Source organism: Salmo salar, chromosome 12 (genome assembly GCF_965601325.2).
Source record: "Salmo salar chromosome 12, fSalSal1, whole genome shotgun sequence".
NCBI lineage: Eukaryota > Metazoa > Chordata > Actinopteri > Salmoniformes > Salmonidae > Salmo > Salmo salar.
This window is the reverse complement of record NC_138302.1, coordinates 77,270,252-77,287,834: the sequence shown is the minus strand read 5'-3', so window position 1 is coordinate 77,287,834 and position 17,583 is coordinate 77,270,252. Positions and strand designations below refer to the sequence as shown.

General features: G+C 42.6%; 1 protein-coding gene across 1 annotated transcript in view; it reads left to right on the top strand.

The window, feature by feature from the left end:
* LOC106565872 (membrane-associated guanylate kinase, WW and PDZ domain-containing protein 3) overlaps positions 1-17,583 on the top strand; it is a 194,126-nt gene that overhangs the window by 149,896 nt on the left and 26,647 nt on the right. Inside the window, exons 3-5 of the mRNA XM_014133506.3 lie at positions 432-551; positions 14,452-14,658; positions 17,276-17,444. Coding sequence (XP_013988981.1) covers positions 432-551; positions 14,452-14,658; positions 17,276-17,444 — 496 coding nt within the window. The remainder of the gene's footprint in view (positions 1-431; positions 552-14,451; positions 14,659-17,275; positions 17,445-17,583) is intronic.

Genomic DNA, 17,583 nt, shown 5'->3' with positions numbered 1-17,583 from the left:
GATACTCAGCACCCTCAAAGCAAAGCACAGTTCATCCTCATGTTTCCCTCAACCGGTTGACAATGGAATAGTTACAGTAGCAGCAATATTGGTGTGACATCTAAATGATGCTGCAGGTGAGATAGAGGCTTGGCATGTAGCGGTGCCCTCAGTAATTGCCTTATGGGGGACATTTTCAGGGACTAAAGCTGGCATAAGAAGACAGAAACAGACATCCTGTTAATGAGAGAATGCTGTGAACCCCCTAATGCTAATATCACACAATCCCCATGTCCTTTTCTTTGATCTATCTGTGATACCAGTGAGCACTAAATAGGCCCTCCCTCCATATGTTTCCTACCCTTTGTATCAGTGTTCATGGGCCCATTCTATATTCAATTGTTGTTGCATTCTCATATGCTCATGTTTGTATTTGTTTGTGTGTTTAACAGGCACCACGCGGCTGCCCAGAGAAAGGGAGGTACCGGGTGTGGACTACAACTTCATCAGCGTGGGAGACTTCCGTATCCTGGAGGAGAGTGGCCTTCTGCTGGAGAGTGGAACCTACGATGGTGAGGATTCACTAAACACGTGTTCAATAGTTGATTAATAAACTTAGTAGTCAGTTGTTGAATTAATTACAGCGAGCAAGAGTGAATTGCATTGGCCAAGGCTAAATAGATTTATCAGGCAAACATTATTAAGAAGCTTGTTAGAACTGAAACCTTCGATCACAAGGAGGCGAGGATACTCAAGAGCCCTTGAGCTGCTCTATCCATTAAGAACTCCTTTAATCTGTAGAGCGGCAATGTGCTGATAGGCTGCCCCACCTAATCACCAACCTCAGTAGATCCTCTGTAGATGTTTTAAACTGCTGAAGTGTGCCTGGCCTGTTGACTCCACTACTGCAGAGGCAGAAGAGAAGCTATCTATGGTTTATTCATGTGTTGATTGCCCTCTCTACCTATGAGGTCGCATGCTTCCAAAAACTACTGGCAGCTACCAGATCTCTTTATATGGCCTCCCATCCTTGCGGTATCCTCTACGACAAAAGAGGTGTCCTCTTTATAAAGGAAAATCTGTTTAGTTTGTGCCTTGGTGATGACACACTGAACTTGGCTGTTGTGTGAACTCCTTTATGTAACCATAGCAAATGTTGTTATAGCAGCAGGTGACAGTTCATACATAGTAAAATACATATATATTTTATTTGCAGTGTTGACACAAGAATGGCTGTTTATGGGGTTTCCTGCTATTGTATGTAGTCACTCACAGTTGAATGAGTTGAATCAGTTTTACAGTTTTCCTTTTTAATAGCACTTCAATGGCACATTAAGTACTCACCCTGCATTATGGGGTTGAATAGTCTCAGAGTATTTATGTCATGAAGAATTGGAGTCGAGGATTTTTCTCACATTGTCCGATGATTATGGCAGTAACATGATAATCTCTTCTCTTTAAGCTCAGTCTTTCATACACCAAATCCTAGCTGCCTGCTGTGGAATCAGAATGGAATGGACTCAGGCTTTGAATGTTAGAGGAGCACCTCTGGTCTAGTGATTGGCCCATATCACATATCCTTCTCTGCAGTGTCTTATTTCTGGAGTAAGAGTCTTACCAACCAGACGCACAGGGTCTATGAAGGAGCTTGGCACTGGCAGGTCCTGACTGTTGACTGTTTCAAGTTCAAGTTTCATGCACAACTCAAAAACCAATAATGTACATTATAACTAAAAGAAAAAAAGAAATTTGAAATACACAATAAAGTAAGTAAGCATAGTATATACAGGAGATATACAGTTCCAATACCATATTTGCAATGTGCAGTGATACTGGAGTGATGGAGGTAGATACAGTGGATTCGGAAAGTATTCAGACTTTTTCCACAATTTGTTACGTTACAGCCTTATTCTAAAATTGAATACATCTTTTTTTCACCCATCAATCTACACACAATACCCCATAATGACAAAGCAAAAAAGGTTTTTAGACATGTTTGCAAACGTATTAAACATTTAAAACGGAAATACCTTATTTACATAAGTATTCAGACCCTTTGATATGAGACTTTAAATTGAACACCCTGTTTCCATTGATCATCCTTGAGCTGTTTCTACAACTTAATTGGAGTGCACATGTGGTCAATTCAATTGATTGGACATGATTTGGAAAGACACACAACTGTCTATATGAGGTCCCACAGTTGACAGTGTATATCAGAACAAAAAATTGTCCGTAGAGCTCCGAGACAGGATTGTGTCGAGGCACAGATCTGGGGAAGGGTATCAAAAAATATCTGCAGCATTGACGGTCCCCAAGAACACCGTTGCCTCCGTCATTCTTAAATGGAAGAAGTTTGGAACCACCAAGGCTCTTCCTAGAGCTGGCCACCTGGCCAAACAGAGCAATCAGGGGAGAATGGCCTCGGTCAGGGAGGTGACCAAGAACCTGATCGGCACTCTGACAGAGCTCTAGAGTTCCTCTGTAGAGATGGGAGAACCTTCCAGAAGAACAACCACATCTGCAGCACTCCACCAATCAGGCCTTTATGATAGAGCCAGACAGAAGTCATTCCTCAGTAAAAGGCACATGACAGCCCGCTTGGAATTTGCCAAAAGGCACCTAAAGGACTCTCAAACCATGAGAAACAGCATTCTCTGGTCTGATGAAACCAAGATTGAACTCTTTGGCCTGAATGCCAAGCGTCACATCTGGAGGAAACCTGGCACCATCCCTAAGGTGAAGCCTGGTGGTGGCAGCATATGTTTTTCAGTGGCAGGGACTGGAAGACATGTCAGGATCGATGGAGAGATGAATGGAGCAAGGTACAGAGAGACCCTTGATGAGAACATGCTCTAGAGCGCTCAGGGCCTCAGAGTTGGGAGAAGTTTCACCTTCCAACAGGACAACGACCCTAAGCACACAGGCAACACAATCCAGTAGTGGCTTCGGCACAAGTCTCTGAATGTCCTTGAGTGGCCCAGCCAAAGCCCGGACAGGAACCCTATCGAACATCTCTTGAGAGACCTGAAAATAGCTGTGCTGCGACGCTCCCCATCCAACCTGACAGACCTTGAGAGGATCTGCAGAGAAGAATGGGAGAAACTCCCCAAATACATTTGTGCCAAGCTTGTAGCATCATACCCAAGAAGATTCAAAGCTGTAATCGCTGCCAAAGGTGCTTCAACCAAGTACTGAGTGAAGGGTCTGAATACTTATGTAAATGTGATATTTTCATTTTTTTGCGTTTCTAAAAACCTGTTTTTGCTTTGTCATTATGGGGTATTGTGTGTAGATTGATGAGGGGAAAAAACAATTTTAATCCATTTTAGAATAAGGCTGGAACAAAATATGTAAATAGTCAAGGGTGATGATGGAGTGAATGTTTGTTTGAAAATGATGGAGTGAGTGTTTGTGTGTCTGTTGGATTGACAGTGTGTGTACGTGTGTAGGGCCCTGTGAGTGTGCATAGAGAAATAAAAGGTCAATAACTCAGATAGTCTGTAGCTATTTTGTTAGCTATTTATCGTATTACTTGGGGATAAAAGCTGTTCGAGAGCCTGTTGGTGTCAGACTTGATGCACCAGTACCTCTTGCCGTGCGTCGTAGAGAAAATAGTCTATGGCTTGGGTGGTTCGAGTCTAACGATTTTCCTGTCCTTCTTTTCACACCACCTGATATAAAGGTCCTGGATGGTGGGAGTTCGGCCCCGGTGATGTACTGGGCTGTCCACACAACCCTCTGAGGGCGGTGCTATTGCCATACCAAGCAGTGATGCAGCCAGTCAATATGCTCTCAATGGTACAGCTGTAGAACCTTTTGAGGATTTGAGGGCCCATGCCAATCTTTTTCAACCTCCCGAGGGGGAGAGGCACTGCCGCGTCTTCTTCACAACTGTGCGTGTGTGTTTGGACCATTTTAATTCTTTAGTGATTTGAACACCAAGGAATTTGAAGCTGTCTACATGATCCACTGCCGCCGTGTCGATGTGGATGGGGGCGTGCTCACCCCCCCATTTCCTGTAGTCCACGATCAGCTCCGATCAATGTCTTGCTGATGTTGAGGGAGAGATTGTTGCTCCGGCACCACACACCACGTCTCCTGGGCCCTCTGATGTCCCTCCAGATACTCCCTGAGGTTCTCCCTGTGAGTCAACCCCCAGCTGACAGACAGCAGGTTGGAATTGACGCCTCCTCACACACACTTTGAGCAAATCCCAGCCCTGTTGGGGAAGACAGAATTGAGATCACATACAGTAAGAAAGGGGCTGCAGGTTTCAGAAGCTGTCAAGTCAAGGGACAGCCACCCACAGCTGTGAGCTGCCCTTCATCTCTGAGCTGGAGCCAGACTTGTGGGATTTCTGCACCTTTACAGGCAGCCAGATAACACGGTAAAGCACATATTCTGAATGATTTGATTAAGCTAGAGAGAGAGAGAGAGAGAGAGAGAGAGAGATTGGGGAGAGAGGGAAGGAGAAAGGGAGAGGGCCAAGGATAGATTTAAAGTACTTCAGCTGAGCTGCGCCCAGAGTCCGCTCTTGATGACAAGCTCTCAAAGCTGTACACTAGCAGTGTTTGGCTGGGTGCAAATGTGTGTATTGACTTTCCAGGGTTCTAGGCTGCACTTTGCTATCCTCTGGAGTGCATTGAAGGCCCTGATAGTGGCAAGTTCTCCAAAGAAACAGAGACAGCTCAAACTTGTTTGGGTATTGGCACATAGCTGTGGTCTCACTGCTCAATGAGTAAACTAGGTACAGTACAGAGCTATTACAAAGTAATATGATATGGGAATTTTTTCCATTTAGATTTTTTGCCAAATAGAGTATACATTCTGAGTAAGTGTATGAAACAAACAAGACCTAATTTTGCTGGAATCGCCTGCTGTATTTGAGCCCTCTAGTTTATTTTATGTCCTACATTAAATACCCATAAATTTGACTCGCCCAACTGACTTTTAGAGTAGGTTGTGATCATATTACTCTTCAATGTGATCTGTAACTAATCTTAATGTTTTTTCCAATACCCATTAGCCATTAGCTAGTTTGCATCCCTGCTCTCTGGCTGATTTGTAATGCCATGCCAGACAATCCACCATCTGAGAACAAGCACTATTATCCTCTCTCACTTCCCTTACTTCCTGTCATCCCTGGCCGTTAACCCCCCACCTTCTACACCGACTGCCTCCTTCCTTCCCCTGTGTCCTACACTGAGTAAACATTAAGAACACCTGCTCTTTCCATGACAGACTGACCAGGTGAATCCAGGTGAAAGCTATAATCCCTTATTTATGTCACTTGTTAAATCCACTTCAATCAGTGTAGATGAAGAGGAGGAGACAGGTGAAACAAGGATTTTTTTTGCCTTGAGACATGGATTGTGTATTTGTGCCATTCAGATGGTGAATGGGCAAGACAAAAAATGTAAGTGCCTTTGAACGGGGTATGGTAGTAGGTGCTGTAGAACTGCAACGCTGCTGGGTTTTACAGCCTCAACAGTTTCCAGTCTGTATCAAGAATGGTGTATCACCCAAGGGCATCCAGAGAACTTGACAACTGTGGGAAGCACTGGAGTCAGCATTGACCAGCATCCCTGTGGAACGCTTTTGACACAATGTAGAGTCTGTGCCCCGACGAATTGAGACTGTTCTGAGGGAAAAAGGTGGGGTGCAACTCATTATATGGTATACTCAGTGTACAGTGGCTTGCAAAAGTATTCACCCCTCTTAGCATTTTTCCTATTTTGTTGCCTTACAACCTGGAATTAAAATATATTTTTGGGGGGGTTTGTATAATTTGATTTACACAACATGCCTACCACTTTGAAGATGCAAAATATGTTTTATTGTGAAACAAAGAAGAAATAAGACAAAAAACAGAACTTGAGCGTGCATAACTATTCACCCCCCTCCAAAGTCAATACTTTGTAGAGCCACCTTTTGCAGCAATTACAGCTGCAAGTCTCTTGGGCTATGTGGTACATCTAGCCACTGGTATTTTTGCCCATTCTTCAAGGCAAAACTGCTCCAGCTCCTTCAAGTTGGATGAGTTACGCTGGTATACAGCAATTTTTAAGTCATACCACAGATTCTCAATTGGATTGAGGCCTGGGCTTTTACTAGGCCATTCCAAGACATTTAAATGTTTCCCCTTAAAACACTCAAGTGTTGCTTTGGCAATATGCTTAGGGTCATTGTCCTGCTGGAAGGTGAACCTCCGTCCCAGTCTCAAACCTCTGGAAGACTGAAACAGGTTTCCCTCAAGAATTTCCCTGTATTTAGCTCCATACATCATTCCTTCAATTCTGACCAGTTTCCCAGTCGCTGAAAAACATCCCCACAGCATGATGCTGCCACCATCATCCTTCACTGTGGGGATGGTGTTCTCGGGGTTATGAGAGGTATTGGGTTTGCGGCAGACATAGTGTTTTCCTTGATGGCCAAAAAGCTAATTTTAAACTCATCTGACCTGAGTACCTTCTTCCATATGTTTAGAGAGTCTCACACATGCCTTTTGGCAAACACCAAACAAATTTGCTTATTTGTTGTTTTTTTTAAACATTTATTTCACCTTTATTTAACCAGGTAGGCCAGTTGAGAACAAGTTCTCATTTACAACTGCGACCTGGCCAAGATAAAGCAAAGCAGTCCGACACAAACAACAACACAGAGTTACATATGGAATAAACAAACATACAGTCAATAACACAATAGAAAAGTCTATATACAGTGTGTGCAAATGAGGTAAGATAAGGGAGGTAAGGTAATAAATAGGCCGTAGTGGCGAAATAATTACAGTTTAGCAATTAAACACTGGAGTGATAGATGTTCAGAAGCTGAATGTGCAATTAGAGATACTTGGGTGCAAAGGAGCAAAAAAAATAAATAACAGTATGGGGATGAGATAGTTGGATGGGCTATTTACAGGTGCAGTCATCTGTGAGCTGCACTGACAGCTGGTGCTTAAAGATAGTGAGGGAGATAAGAGTCTCCAGCTTCAGGGATTTTTGCAATTTGTTCCAGTCATTGGCAGCAGAGAACTGGAAGGAATGGCAGCCAAATGAGGAATTGGCTTTGGGGGTGACCAGTGAAATATACCTGCTGGAGCTGAGATAATGCGGGGCTTCACCTAGCAAAGACTTATAGATGACCTGGAGCCAGTGGGTTTAGCGACGAATATGAAGCGAGGTCCAGCCAACGACAGCATACAGGTCACAGTGTGTAGTATATGGGGCTTTGGTGACAAAACGGATGGCACTGTGATAGACTGCATCCAATTTGTAGAGTGTTGGAGGCTATTTTGTAAATGACAGCGCCAAAGTCAAGGATCGGTAGAATAGCCAGTTTTATGAGGGTATGTTTGGCAGCATGAGTGAAGGATGCTTTGTTGCAAAATAGGAAACCGATTATAGATTTAATGTTGGATTGGAGATGCTTGATGTGAGTCTGGAAGTAGAGTTTACAATCTAACCAGACATCTAGGTATTTGTAGTTGTCCACATATTCTAAGTCAGAACCATCCAGAGTAGTGATGCTGGACGGGCGGGCAGGTGCGAGCAGCGATCAGTTGAAGAGCATGCATTTAGTTTTACTTGCATTTAAGAGCAGTTGGAGGCCACGGAATGAGAGTTGTATGGCATTGAAGCTCGTCTGGAGGTTAGTTAACTTGGCTTTCGAAGACCTTAGAAAGGCAGGGTAGGATAGATATAGGTCTGTAACAGTTTGGGTCTAGAGTGTCTCCCCTTTGAAGAGGGGGATGACCGCGGCAGCTTTCCAATCTTTGGAGAGCTCAGACGATACGAAAGAGAGGTTGAACAGGCTAGTAATAGGGGTTGCAACAATTGTGGTGGATAATTTTAATAAGAGAGGGTCCAGATTGTCTAGTCCAGTTTATTTGTAGGGGTCCAGATTTTGCAGCTCTTTCAGAACATCGGCTATCTGGATTTGGGTGAAGGAGAAATGGGGGAGGCCTGGGCAAGTTGCTGTGGGGGGTGCATGGCTGTTGACCGGGGTAGGGGTAGCCAGGTGGAGAACATGGCCAGCCGTAGAACAATGCTTATTGAAATTCTCAATTATTGTGGATTTATCGGTGATGACAGTGTTTCCTAGCCTCAGTGTAGTGGGCAGCTGGGAGGAGGTGCTCTTGTTCTCCATGGACTTTTCAGTGTCCCAGAACTTTTTGGAGTTTGTACTAAAGGATGCAAATATCTGTTTGAAAAAGCTAGCTTTTGCTTTCCTAACTGCCTGTCTATATTGGTTCCTAACTTCCCTGAAAAGTTGCATATCGCGGGAGCTATTCGATGCTAATGCAGTACGCCACAGGATGTTTTTGTGCTGGTCAAGGGCAGTCAGGTCTGGAGTGAAGCAAGGGCTATATCTGTTCCTGGTTCTAATTTTTTGAATGAGGCATGCTTATTTAAGCAATGGATTTTTTCTGGACACTCTTCCGTAAAGCCCAGCTCTGTGGAGTGTGCGGCTTAAAATGGTCCTATGGACAGATATTCCAATCTCCAATGTGGAGGTTTGCAGCTCCTTCAGGCTTATCTTTGGTCTCTTTGCTGCCTCTCTGATTAATGCCCTCCTTGCCTGGTCTGTGAGTTTTGGTGGGCGGCCCTCTCTTGGCAAGTTTGTTGTGATGCCATATTCTTTCCATTTTTTAATAATGGATTTAATGGTGCTCTGTGGGATGTTCAAAGTTTTGGATATTTTTTTTTAACCCAACCCTGATCTGTACTTCTCCACAACTTTGTCCCTGAAGTGTTTGGAGAGCTCCTTGGTCTTCATGGTGCTGCTTGCTTGGTGGTGCCCCTTGCTTAGTGGTGTTGCAGACTCTGGGGCCTTTCAGAACCGGTGTATATATACTGAGATAATGTGAGAGATCATGTGACACTTAGATTGCACACAGGTGGACTTTATTTAACTAATTATGTGACTTCTGAAGGTTACTGGTTGCACCAGATCTTACTTAGGGGCTTCATAGCAAAGGGCGTGAATACATATGCACACACCACTTTTCCGTATTATTATTATTATTATTTTTTTAAACAAGTAATTTTTTTCTTTTCACTTCACCAATTTGAACTATTTTGTGTATGTCCATTACATGAAATCCAAATAAAAATCCATTTAAATTACAGATTGTAATGCAACAAAATAGAAAACCGCCAAGGGGGATGAATACTTTTACAAGGCACTGTATATCCCCCATAGTTAAGGAGGGGCTTTGTCACACAGACTCACCCAGTGCAATGCCAGACCTGCCCTGCCCAGTGAGCTGAGGCCTCTTCCTTCTCTCAGGCGGTCCTGCTGGGATGCAGTTCGTGCCAGGGTGGCCCACAGGGTCCCAGGTTTCATGCCAAGCAGACACAGCCATCTGTGCCAGGCTCTGAGTGGGAGTCCGTCTGGGCTCAGCCCTCACTCTGGCGCTGCTCTTCTGTGTGGTTCAGGTCGGGTCAGGCAGCACAGCACAGGGACAGCTGCCCAGAAATGAACAAACCACATGGTTTGGGGCTGCTGACATAACTGTTACCAGGAAATGGGAGAGTCTGTCTAATTCAAATTCTTGTCAAATGTTCTTGGGCCAGGGAATCCCACTGTGTTCATGATTCTGATTCTTATGAGAACAGTGAGTACATACAGTATGAGTGTACATATACAATTATACAGTATGAGTGTACATATTAAAATATACAGTAAGGTGACTCATCGACCTCTTGGCATTTGCCATGTTTAAGTAATGTCAAACAAGCCACCCCTCTGCTTGTCAGTTTATGAGGCCTCCCCGTAGTTTAAAATAACAAATTATAGCAGAAATCTCCCCTGACTGGGCGCTTTCACACTCCTTCACATTTATGACACACATTTACCCAGAGATATGTTTTTGTAAGTAATTCATCAACGTGCTACAGCATCTGACTGATGAATGCAGGAGACAGGCAGGGATTAGCGAGCGGCCCCCAATCTCTCCCTGCTATCTCTGTTCCACCGATGTTAATGAAACCATCTCTGAAAAATGCGGATGAGTGTCATTTGGAGAGCAGTGGTGAGTGGTGAGCCTGTAGCGCGAGACATGACAATTGGAGGGAGATGCTTTGATCCGGGCTCCTCCTCCCCACTGCTATGAGGGAGTCAGAGATGAGCACAGCTGCATTAACCCACTTTACCATACTGTAGCGACTATCATTCTGCGTGTTAGGGGCCCTTGACTGACAGAGATGGGGCTTTTCAAAGACACAACTGAACAAGTATTGTGTGGCCATTGAAATGGAAGGATTTTCCACCAAGCATTGTGTTGTATTTGCTGCACTTGCTTTTTGTAAGTCTTTGTCCTATTTCCCCACTTTGTTAGCTTATAAAGAGAAAATAAAGCTGTGTTTTGAGTTTGTGCATATCTTCTATAATAGACGTACCTGCAATGTTTACATTTTAATAGGTGGAGAGATAGATGAAATGTTTATAAGATGAGAATAAGCACAGTTCAAATGAAAAGGAGATCAATTTTACAGAGGATAATTATTTCGCTGAAAACCCTATTTCCCAGTGGCATCTTTTCCCGGTTCTTTAATTAAGCTGCTTATGAATTATGTTTCCACTGAATAGGCTCTGTGTAATTGTTACTTTTTGTAAACCAATGTAAGTATTTGACCTTAAAATGTAATATTGCCTAAATATAATTCCATATTTCTCCCATGAACATATTCTCATGTTTAGCAAACAAATACACATAAAATACTGTCGGCTTCTCAAATCAGTGTGCACATAAAAAAAATATCTTAATGAATGTTGAATAATTACATTTTCTGTGCATTCATTTTTATACACAGTGTTCAACAGCTAGTTAGAGATTGATCATCCCATGAGCTAAATTAGCAAATTACGCTATATTATCTTCACAAAATATTTATAGGCAGTGTCACAAGGTTTTTCTTCATCAGGAGAAAAAACTCTCATAGATAGTTCATTGCTATAGTCAATGATCAGTGTAATTGGTTGCTGAAAAAATCCCCAGTGGGGAGACAGGCGTCTGACAAACATTTGTGGCAAATCTTTGGCCCAATTTGACACAAATTTACAGCAAGATCATATTTTCACATGCAAATTAGTTTTGTGGCAAACTGTTGCGGCAAATTTGCAGAGACTTGTAAAGTTCTGGTAAGCAATTCAGAGAAACTTGTGGTGAACATTCTACTGATTGCTAAAAAAAAAATGTTGTGAAACATTGTGTATAAACAACATTGAAATGTTTTATCTACATAAACCAAATCACATATAACTTTAAACGAACTTGCTTCTCACAGAGAACTAAACATACAAAACATTTCTAAATACACTAAACAACATGTATTCAATGCCTTAACAGATCAAAATAAATCCAATACAACTTGAAATCATCAGCATTCTAATGAAGAAAAGAGCAAAGACAGAATATTTCCCAAATAAATTGTTAATTTAATATTTTTTATGTAGCCACAACCTTTAGATGAAATGTGAACACTACACCAATATTTTGGCCCAGCCTGTTGGGTTGTGTGAATAACCCAACAAATTGGGTTGTTGGGATTACCCAAATTTGGGATTACCCAGACTTTGGTCTAGTTTTACCCTTACCACTCAAATGTGCCCATTCACTTTCATGCTGGTTTGACCCAGCAGCTGGGTATTTTTTTTAATGTAATTAGGTTATTTTTAGGAGGCGTGGCTTATTTTCAGGGGCGTAGCTTTCATTTAGTTATTTTTTGGCCACCCGTGAGAGTAAATGTTATTCCTGCTCATTACATTAAAGGACAACTCTGCCACTTTTCAACCTCATTCATTATCTCCAGCACCATACCAATGTCTACATATGTGAAAACAGCGTGTTTCTATGATCTGTGGTTAAAAAGATAAGAAGAAAGTGCTTCTCTGTGACATCACAAGGAAAACTGTGATTTTCAAAACCTGCAATGAGTTTCAAGCCAGAAGGAGGGTATTTTCTTGATCTCCATGTCACTGTGAATCTCAAAGTGTTTGAAAATCACTAATTTTAAAGTTTTTGAGGCATAAATGTTTTACTTTATATATTTTTCTACAAAACGTGGAAAAGCGCCTTTTTCACATACCGTACCAGTCAAAGGTTTGGACACACCTACTCATTTAAGGGTTTTTATTTATTTTGACTATTTTCTACATTTTAGAATAATAGTGAAGGCATCAACTATGAAATAACACATATGGAATCATGGAGTAAAAGTGTTAAACAAATTAAAATATATTTTAGATTTTTCAAAGTAGCCACCCTTTGCCTTGATGACAGCTTTGCACACTCTTGGCATTCTCTCAACCAGCTAAATGAGGAATGCTTTTCCAACCGTCTTGAAGGAGTTCCCACATATGCTGAGCACTTGTTGGCTGCTTTTCCTTCCCTCTGCGGTCCAAACTCATCCCAAACCATCTCAATTGGGTTGCGGTCAGGTGATTGTGGAGGCCAGGTCATCTGATGCAACACTCCATCACTCTCCTTCTTGGTCAAATTGCCCTCACACAGCCTGGAGGTGTGTTGGGTCATTGTCCTCTTGAAAAGCAAATGATCATCCCACTAAGCGCAAACCAGATAGGATGGCGTATCGCTGCAGAATGCTGTGGTAGCCATGCTGTTTAAGTGTGCCTTGAATTCTAAATAAATCACAGACAGTGGGAAACACACATGCAGAGATCATCCGTTCATCTACTTTGCGTCTCACAAAGACATGCCGTTTGGAACCAAAAATCTCCAATTTGGACTCTAGACCAAAGGACAAATTTCCACGGATCTAATGTCCATTGCTCATGTTCCTTTGTCCAAACAAGTCTCTTCTTCTTATTGGTGTCCTTTAGTAGTGGTTTCTTCACAGCAATTCACCATGAAGGCCTGATTTTACACAGTCTCCTCTGAACAGTTGATGTTGAGATGTGTCTGTTACTTCAACTCTGTGAAGCATTTATTTGGGCTGCAATGTCTGAGGCTGGTAACTCTAATGCACTTATCCTCTGCAGCAGAGGTAACTCTGGGTCTTCGTTTCCTGTGGCGGTCCTCGTGAGAGCCAGTTTCATCATAGCGCTTGATGGTTTTTGCGACTGCACTTGAACAAACTTTCAAAGTTCTTGACATTTTCCGCATTTACTGACCTTCATGTCTTAAAGTAATGATGGACTGTCATTTCTCTTTGCTTATTCTTGCCATAATATAGACTTGGTCTTTTACCAAATAGTGCTATTTTCTGTATATCAACCCTACCTTGTCACAACACAACTGATTGGCTCAAACACAATAAGAAGGAAAAAAATTCCACAAATTAACTTTTAGCAAGACACATAATGATAGTGACTATCCAAATATTGGTATTCTTATAGGCTCTTAAGGAACTCATACACTTGTTGTAAGCCTCATGAAAGCTAAAAGAATGGCCGGTGTTCAACTATCTTAAATGAATGTTGAATAATTATGTTTTCTCTGCATAAATGTAGATACCCAGTGTTCAGCAGCTAGTCAGAGATTGATCCATCCATGACCTAAATTAGCAAATGATGCTCTGTTATCTTATGAGTTTGAAAATGGTGGAATTGCCACCATACACTTGTGTAAGCCTCATGAAAGCTACAAAAAATTCAGTGTTCAACCTGTGATAACAATACAAAAGCAACATCAAATAAAATTTTGCCTAATTTGGCAATTCATATTATTCTTCCAAAGTTAATTATTGTTAACTTACATCTCAAACCCATACATGTAAGAAGCCATGACCTGGTTCACACATTTCTCAGTCCTCAGTTTGATTGAAGGCCTCAATCTGCCCTTTTGCCTTGTAACTGATTGCTTCCAGAAAGAAAGAGAGAAGGAACAACACATGATCAAGATGAGCTAGCTGCTAGTTTAAGCAATGAAATATCTAATTGTTACAAATAATGAATGTATAGGTTCCATTTATGGAATAAAACATTTTCTTACCTTATCAAGATTGAAGACGATACACAAATTTATCCCTCAAAAAAAGGATTTTGAGTGAGTGCACCATAAACATTATTCCTGGGTGTTTACCCATCCTATTCCCAATGCAGCTTCTTCCAACACCACGGGTAGGGGAGGGGTATCCATCTGGAAAAGGGAAGCTTTGCTTTGATGTCAGCTCATATTGTTGCTACCTTAGCTGTTGTGCTAGCTAACATGCTACTGAACAGTGACACTAGAAAATTGACATGCATTTTGGTATTAAAAGACAGCAACGTGTTCATGTACAAAATGAGTACCATTTTCCATATTGGTTACAGTACCGTGATTCCAAGATTGTGGTCCCCTTACTTAACCAGTTCTTTTTCAGATAGCCTAAATGCACAATAAATGGCAATATCTTACCAGCATTGCATACCAGCTACAGTTGAGAATAGGGAACGTGTCAGACCCTTCTCTCTCTCTCTCTCTCTCTCTCTCTCTCTCTCTCTCTCTCTCTCTCTCTCTCTCTCTAGGTAACTACTATGGGACCCCAAAGCCCCCAGCGGAGCCCACCCTGGTGCAGCCTGACCTGGTGGATCAGGTGCTGTTTGATGAGGACTATGACAATGAGGTCCAGCGTAAACGCACCACGTCCGTCAGCAAGATGGACAGGAAGGACAGCGTGGTCCCTGAGGAAGAAGACGATGATGAGAGGCCACCTCTGGCCAACGGCCTCCCAGGTCAGTACATATCATACTCAAAACCCCTCTCCTGCCCTTTCTCTCTTTCCTCAGGATAGTCCTCTGTTGTACCTCACATATATCTCCCAGTATCTGTCTCTCATGTTCTACTTTTAGCTCTACATTATGATGACTATGGACCAGGGGTGGAACCAAAATTATTTTCCAATCATTCCTCTCTGAACAGAACCCCTATTTTCTTCGTTCCGTTCCAGTGTTTCCAACCAGCATAGAGTTCTGAACCGGTTCGAACTACAAAAAAAGAATAGTTCTTACATTTACAGTAGATAGAGAAAATTGCTACGGAATGGGTAAGCTAGTTGTTTACATGTTTGATTGGTCATACAAGTGCAGGCGCAAGATGGGAAGAGAGTGAGAAAGAGGGATGGACATGTAGGGGGCTTGGCATGAAGCGCTGAACATCATTACCTGACATGAATTGGAATGTGTTTAGGCTATTATTACCATCAGAACTACACTGAATTGCAGAAATATATACTAGATATTCTGAATAATTTTGGAACAAAAATTAACATTATTAAACGATTCTCAAGATTTTAAAATAACGATTCTGTTCCGAAACACTACAGATCTGTTTTTGTTCTGAGAAAATGTTTGTTATTTTCCGGGGTTTTTTCGTTATTTTGCCTGAACCTGTTCCAACCCCTGCTATGGACGATATAATTTTTCTTCTCTATAATATATTTCTGCTCTATACATTTCTGCCCTATATATATTGACCTATGGAGCTCTGATCATCTTCCCCATTACTCCCAGTCTGTGCTATCTGTCATGCTCTGTCTGTATAGCCAGCCACTTCCCGTAGGCTCCATCTCAAGGTTATGCCTCAAGCACATTCAGTATTAGTAACACTTTCTACTGGAGTGCAGGTTACCTTGAAGGCAGCAGACTTCTTACCCAGAGACCAGAGACTCCGTGTGCGTTATCAATCAGGACCTCTCTCTCAAAGGAGCAGTCAAAATCAAATCAAAGTTTTTGTCACATGCGCCGAATACAACAGGTGTAGACCTTACAGTGAAATGCTTACTTACAAGCCCTAACCAACAATGCAGTTTAAAAAATAAAAACAATAAAAACATGTTTTTAAATAAGAATAAGGAATGAAAGTGTGTCCAAGGATAGCCTGATTCTAAGAGAAATGGGTTACAGTATGCCTTCTGCTGTTTTATTATCAGGCATGCATGATGGACAGGAACAAGTCTTTCTAAGTAAAATAAATCACATGTCTGCTGTACTGCAGCAATGTGGGGGTGTTAGGAACTTTTCATTTTAAACCAACCATAGATGGAAACAGTTATGAACGGGTCAGAAGGTTAATGGAAAAATTAAGCGTAATGCCCAAACTCCTGACTGAACTTCCCTGGTCTCTGTGTGAAAGACAAACCCTGACCCCTGGCTGACTTCCTGTATGTGTCTAGTGCAGGGCTCTCCAACCCTGTTCCTGGAGAGCTACCGTCCTGTAGGGTTTCGCTCCAACCCTAATCTACTGAACCTGATTCTAATAATTAACTGGTTGAGAAGCTGAATCAGGTGAGTTACAACTAGGGTTGGAATGAAAACCTACAGGAGGGTAGCTCTCCAGGAACAGGGTTGGAGATCCCTGGTCTAGTGCAGTCAGTATGGTGTGAGCTGTCAGGCTCTCAGCCCTCTGAACTCTCCACAAGGAGCTGCCCCAAGGCTGCCCATTGTGCATGTTTACATGAGGCCAGTCAAAGAATCCTCTGTGTGTGTGTGTGTGTGTGTGTGTGTGTGTGTGTGTGTGTGTGTGTGTGTGTGTGTGTGTGTGTGTGTGTGTGTGTGTGTGTGTGTGTGTGTGTGTGTGTGTGTGTGTGTGTGTGTGTGTGTGTGTGTGTCAGATTAGCATGGGGTGTCAGACTCATTTGGAGACGTTTGCCAGGTGCTCCCCATCCTTCAAGTAGGTAGGGGATATGTTGTAAATATCAGCAAGTCTTCTGGATGCGGTAGTGTAGTAGTTACTGAAATACAGAATCGCATGCACAAATTTGACACGCTTGTGGGCTACATCAGTTCTGGGGAATACACTAGAATAAGCTGTGTGGCCTTGAGCCTCATTGTATCATATACTTGTGCAGAGCTAAGCATTACACAAACAGTCCCTCCATTAGAAGACCCTTGTGTATAAGTTTCATTTGGCAGCTTTTTGTAGCCCGAAGTTTGCAAGGACCAGTTGGGTGCAAAGTTGATTGGTGTGCTTTTATTGCAGTTCTCATTAAAATAATAAATCATATTTTTTGAAAAACATAGAAATAACCATAAAGAGCAGTGGGACAGTATTATTGTGCCAAAATTGCCTCCCAAGGGGGAGGGTACCACATATGCATAAATACGCTCACACATACATGCACGTGCAAATGAAAAACAGAGCCTTGGTGAACAGAACACACCATCTCTTGCATGCAAATCCTGTAGCAACATCAAACCCTCCCCCCTCCCACTGCATGCTGTGAGGCTGGAGGTGTCCATGCAGGCTAACCTTCTGCGCGCTCTCGCGCTCTCTCTCTCTCTCTCTCTCTCTCTCTCTCTCTCTCTCTCTCTCTCTGTCTCTGTCTCTCTCCTCCTACCCCCCGGGCTACAGAGCACAAAGAAGGGGCATCGTGGAGGAAGGCGGTGCCCAGCTACACCCAGTCCAGCAGTGCCATGGACTTCCGTATGTGGAGCTCTCTGCCCGGCGATGACAGCCTGGAACCCCTGCCTCTCAACTGGGAGATGGCCTACACCGAGACGGGCATGGTCTACTTCATAGAGTGAGTACTGCACCAGCTCCTGTATATCTACTCAGGGACAGGACAAAGAGACAGCCTTTGGGTCCTGGTTGGTTACACAGTGCTACTACACTGTACGTGCATAGATAACTCCTGAGTTCAAAGCTCATTAATATGAGCT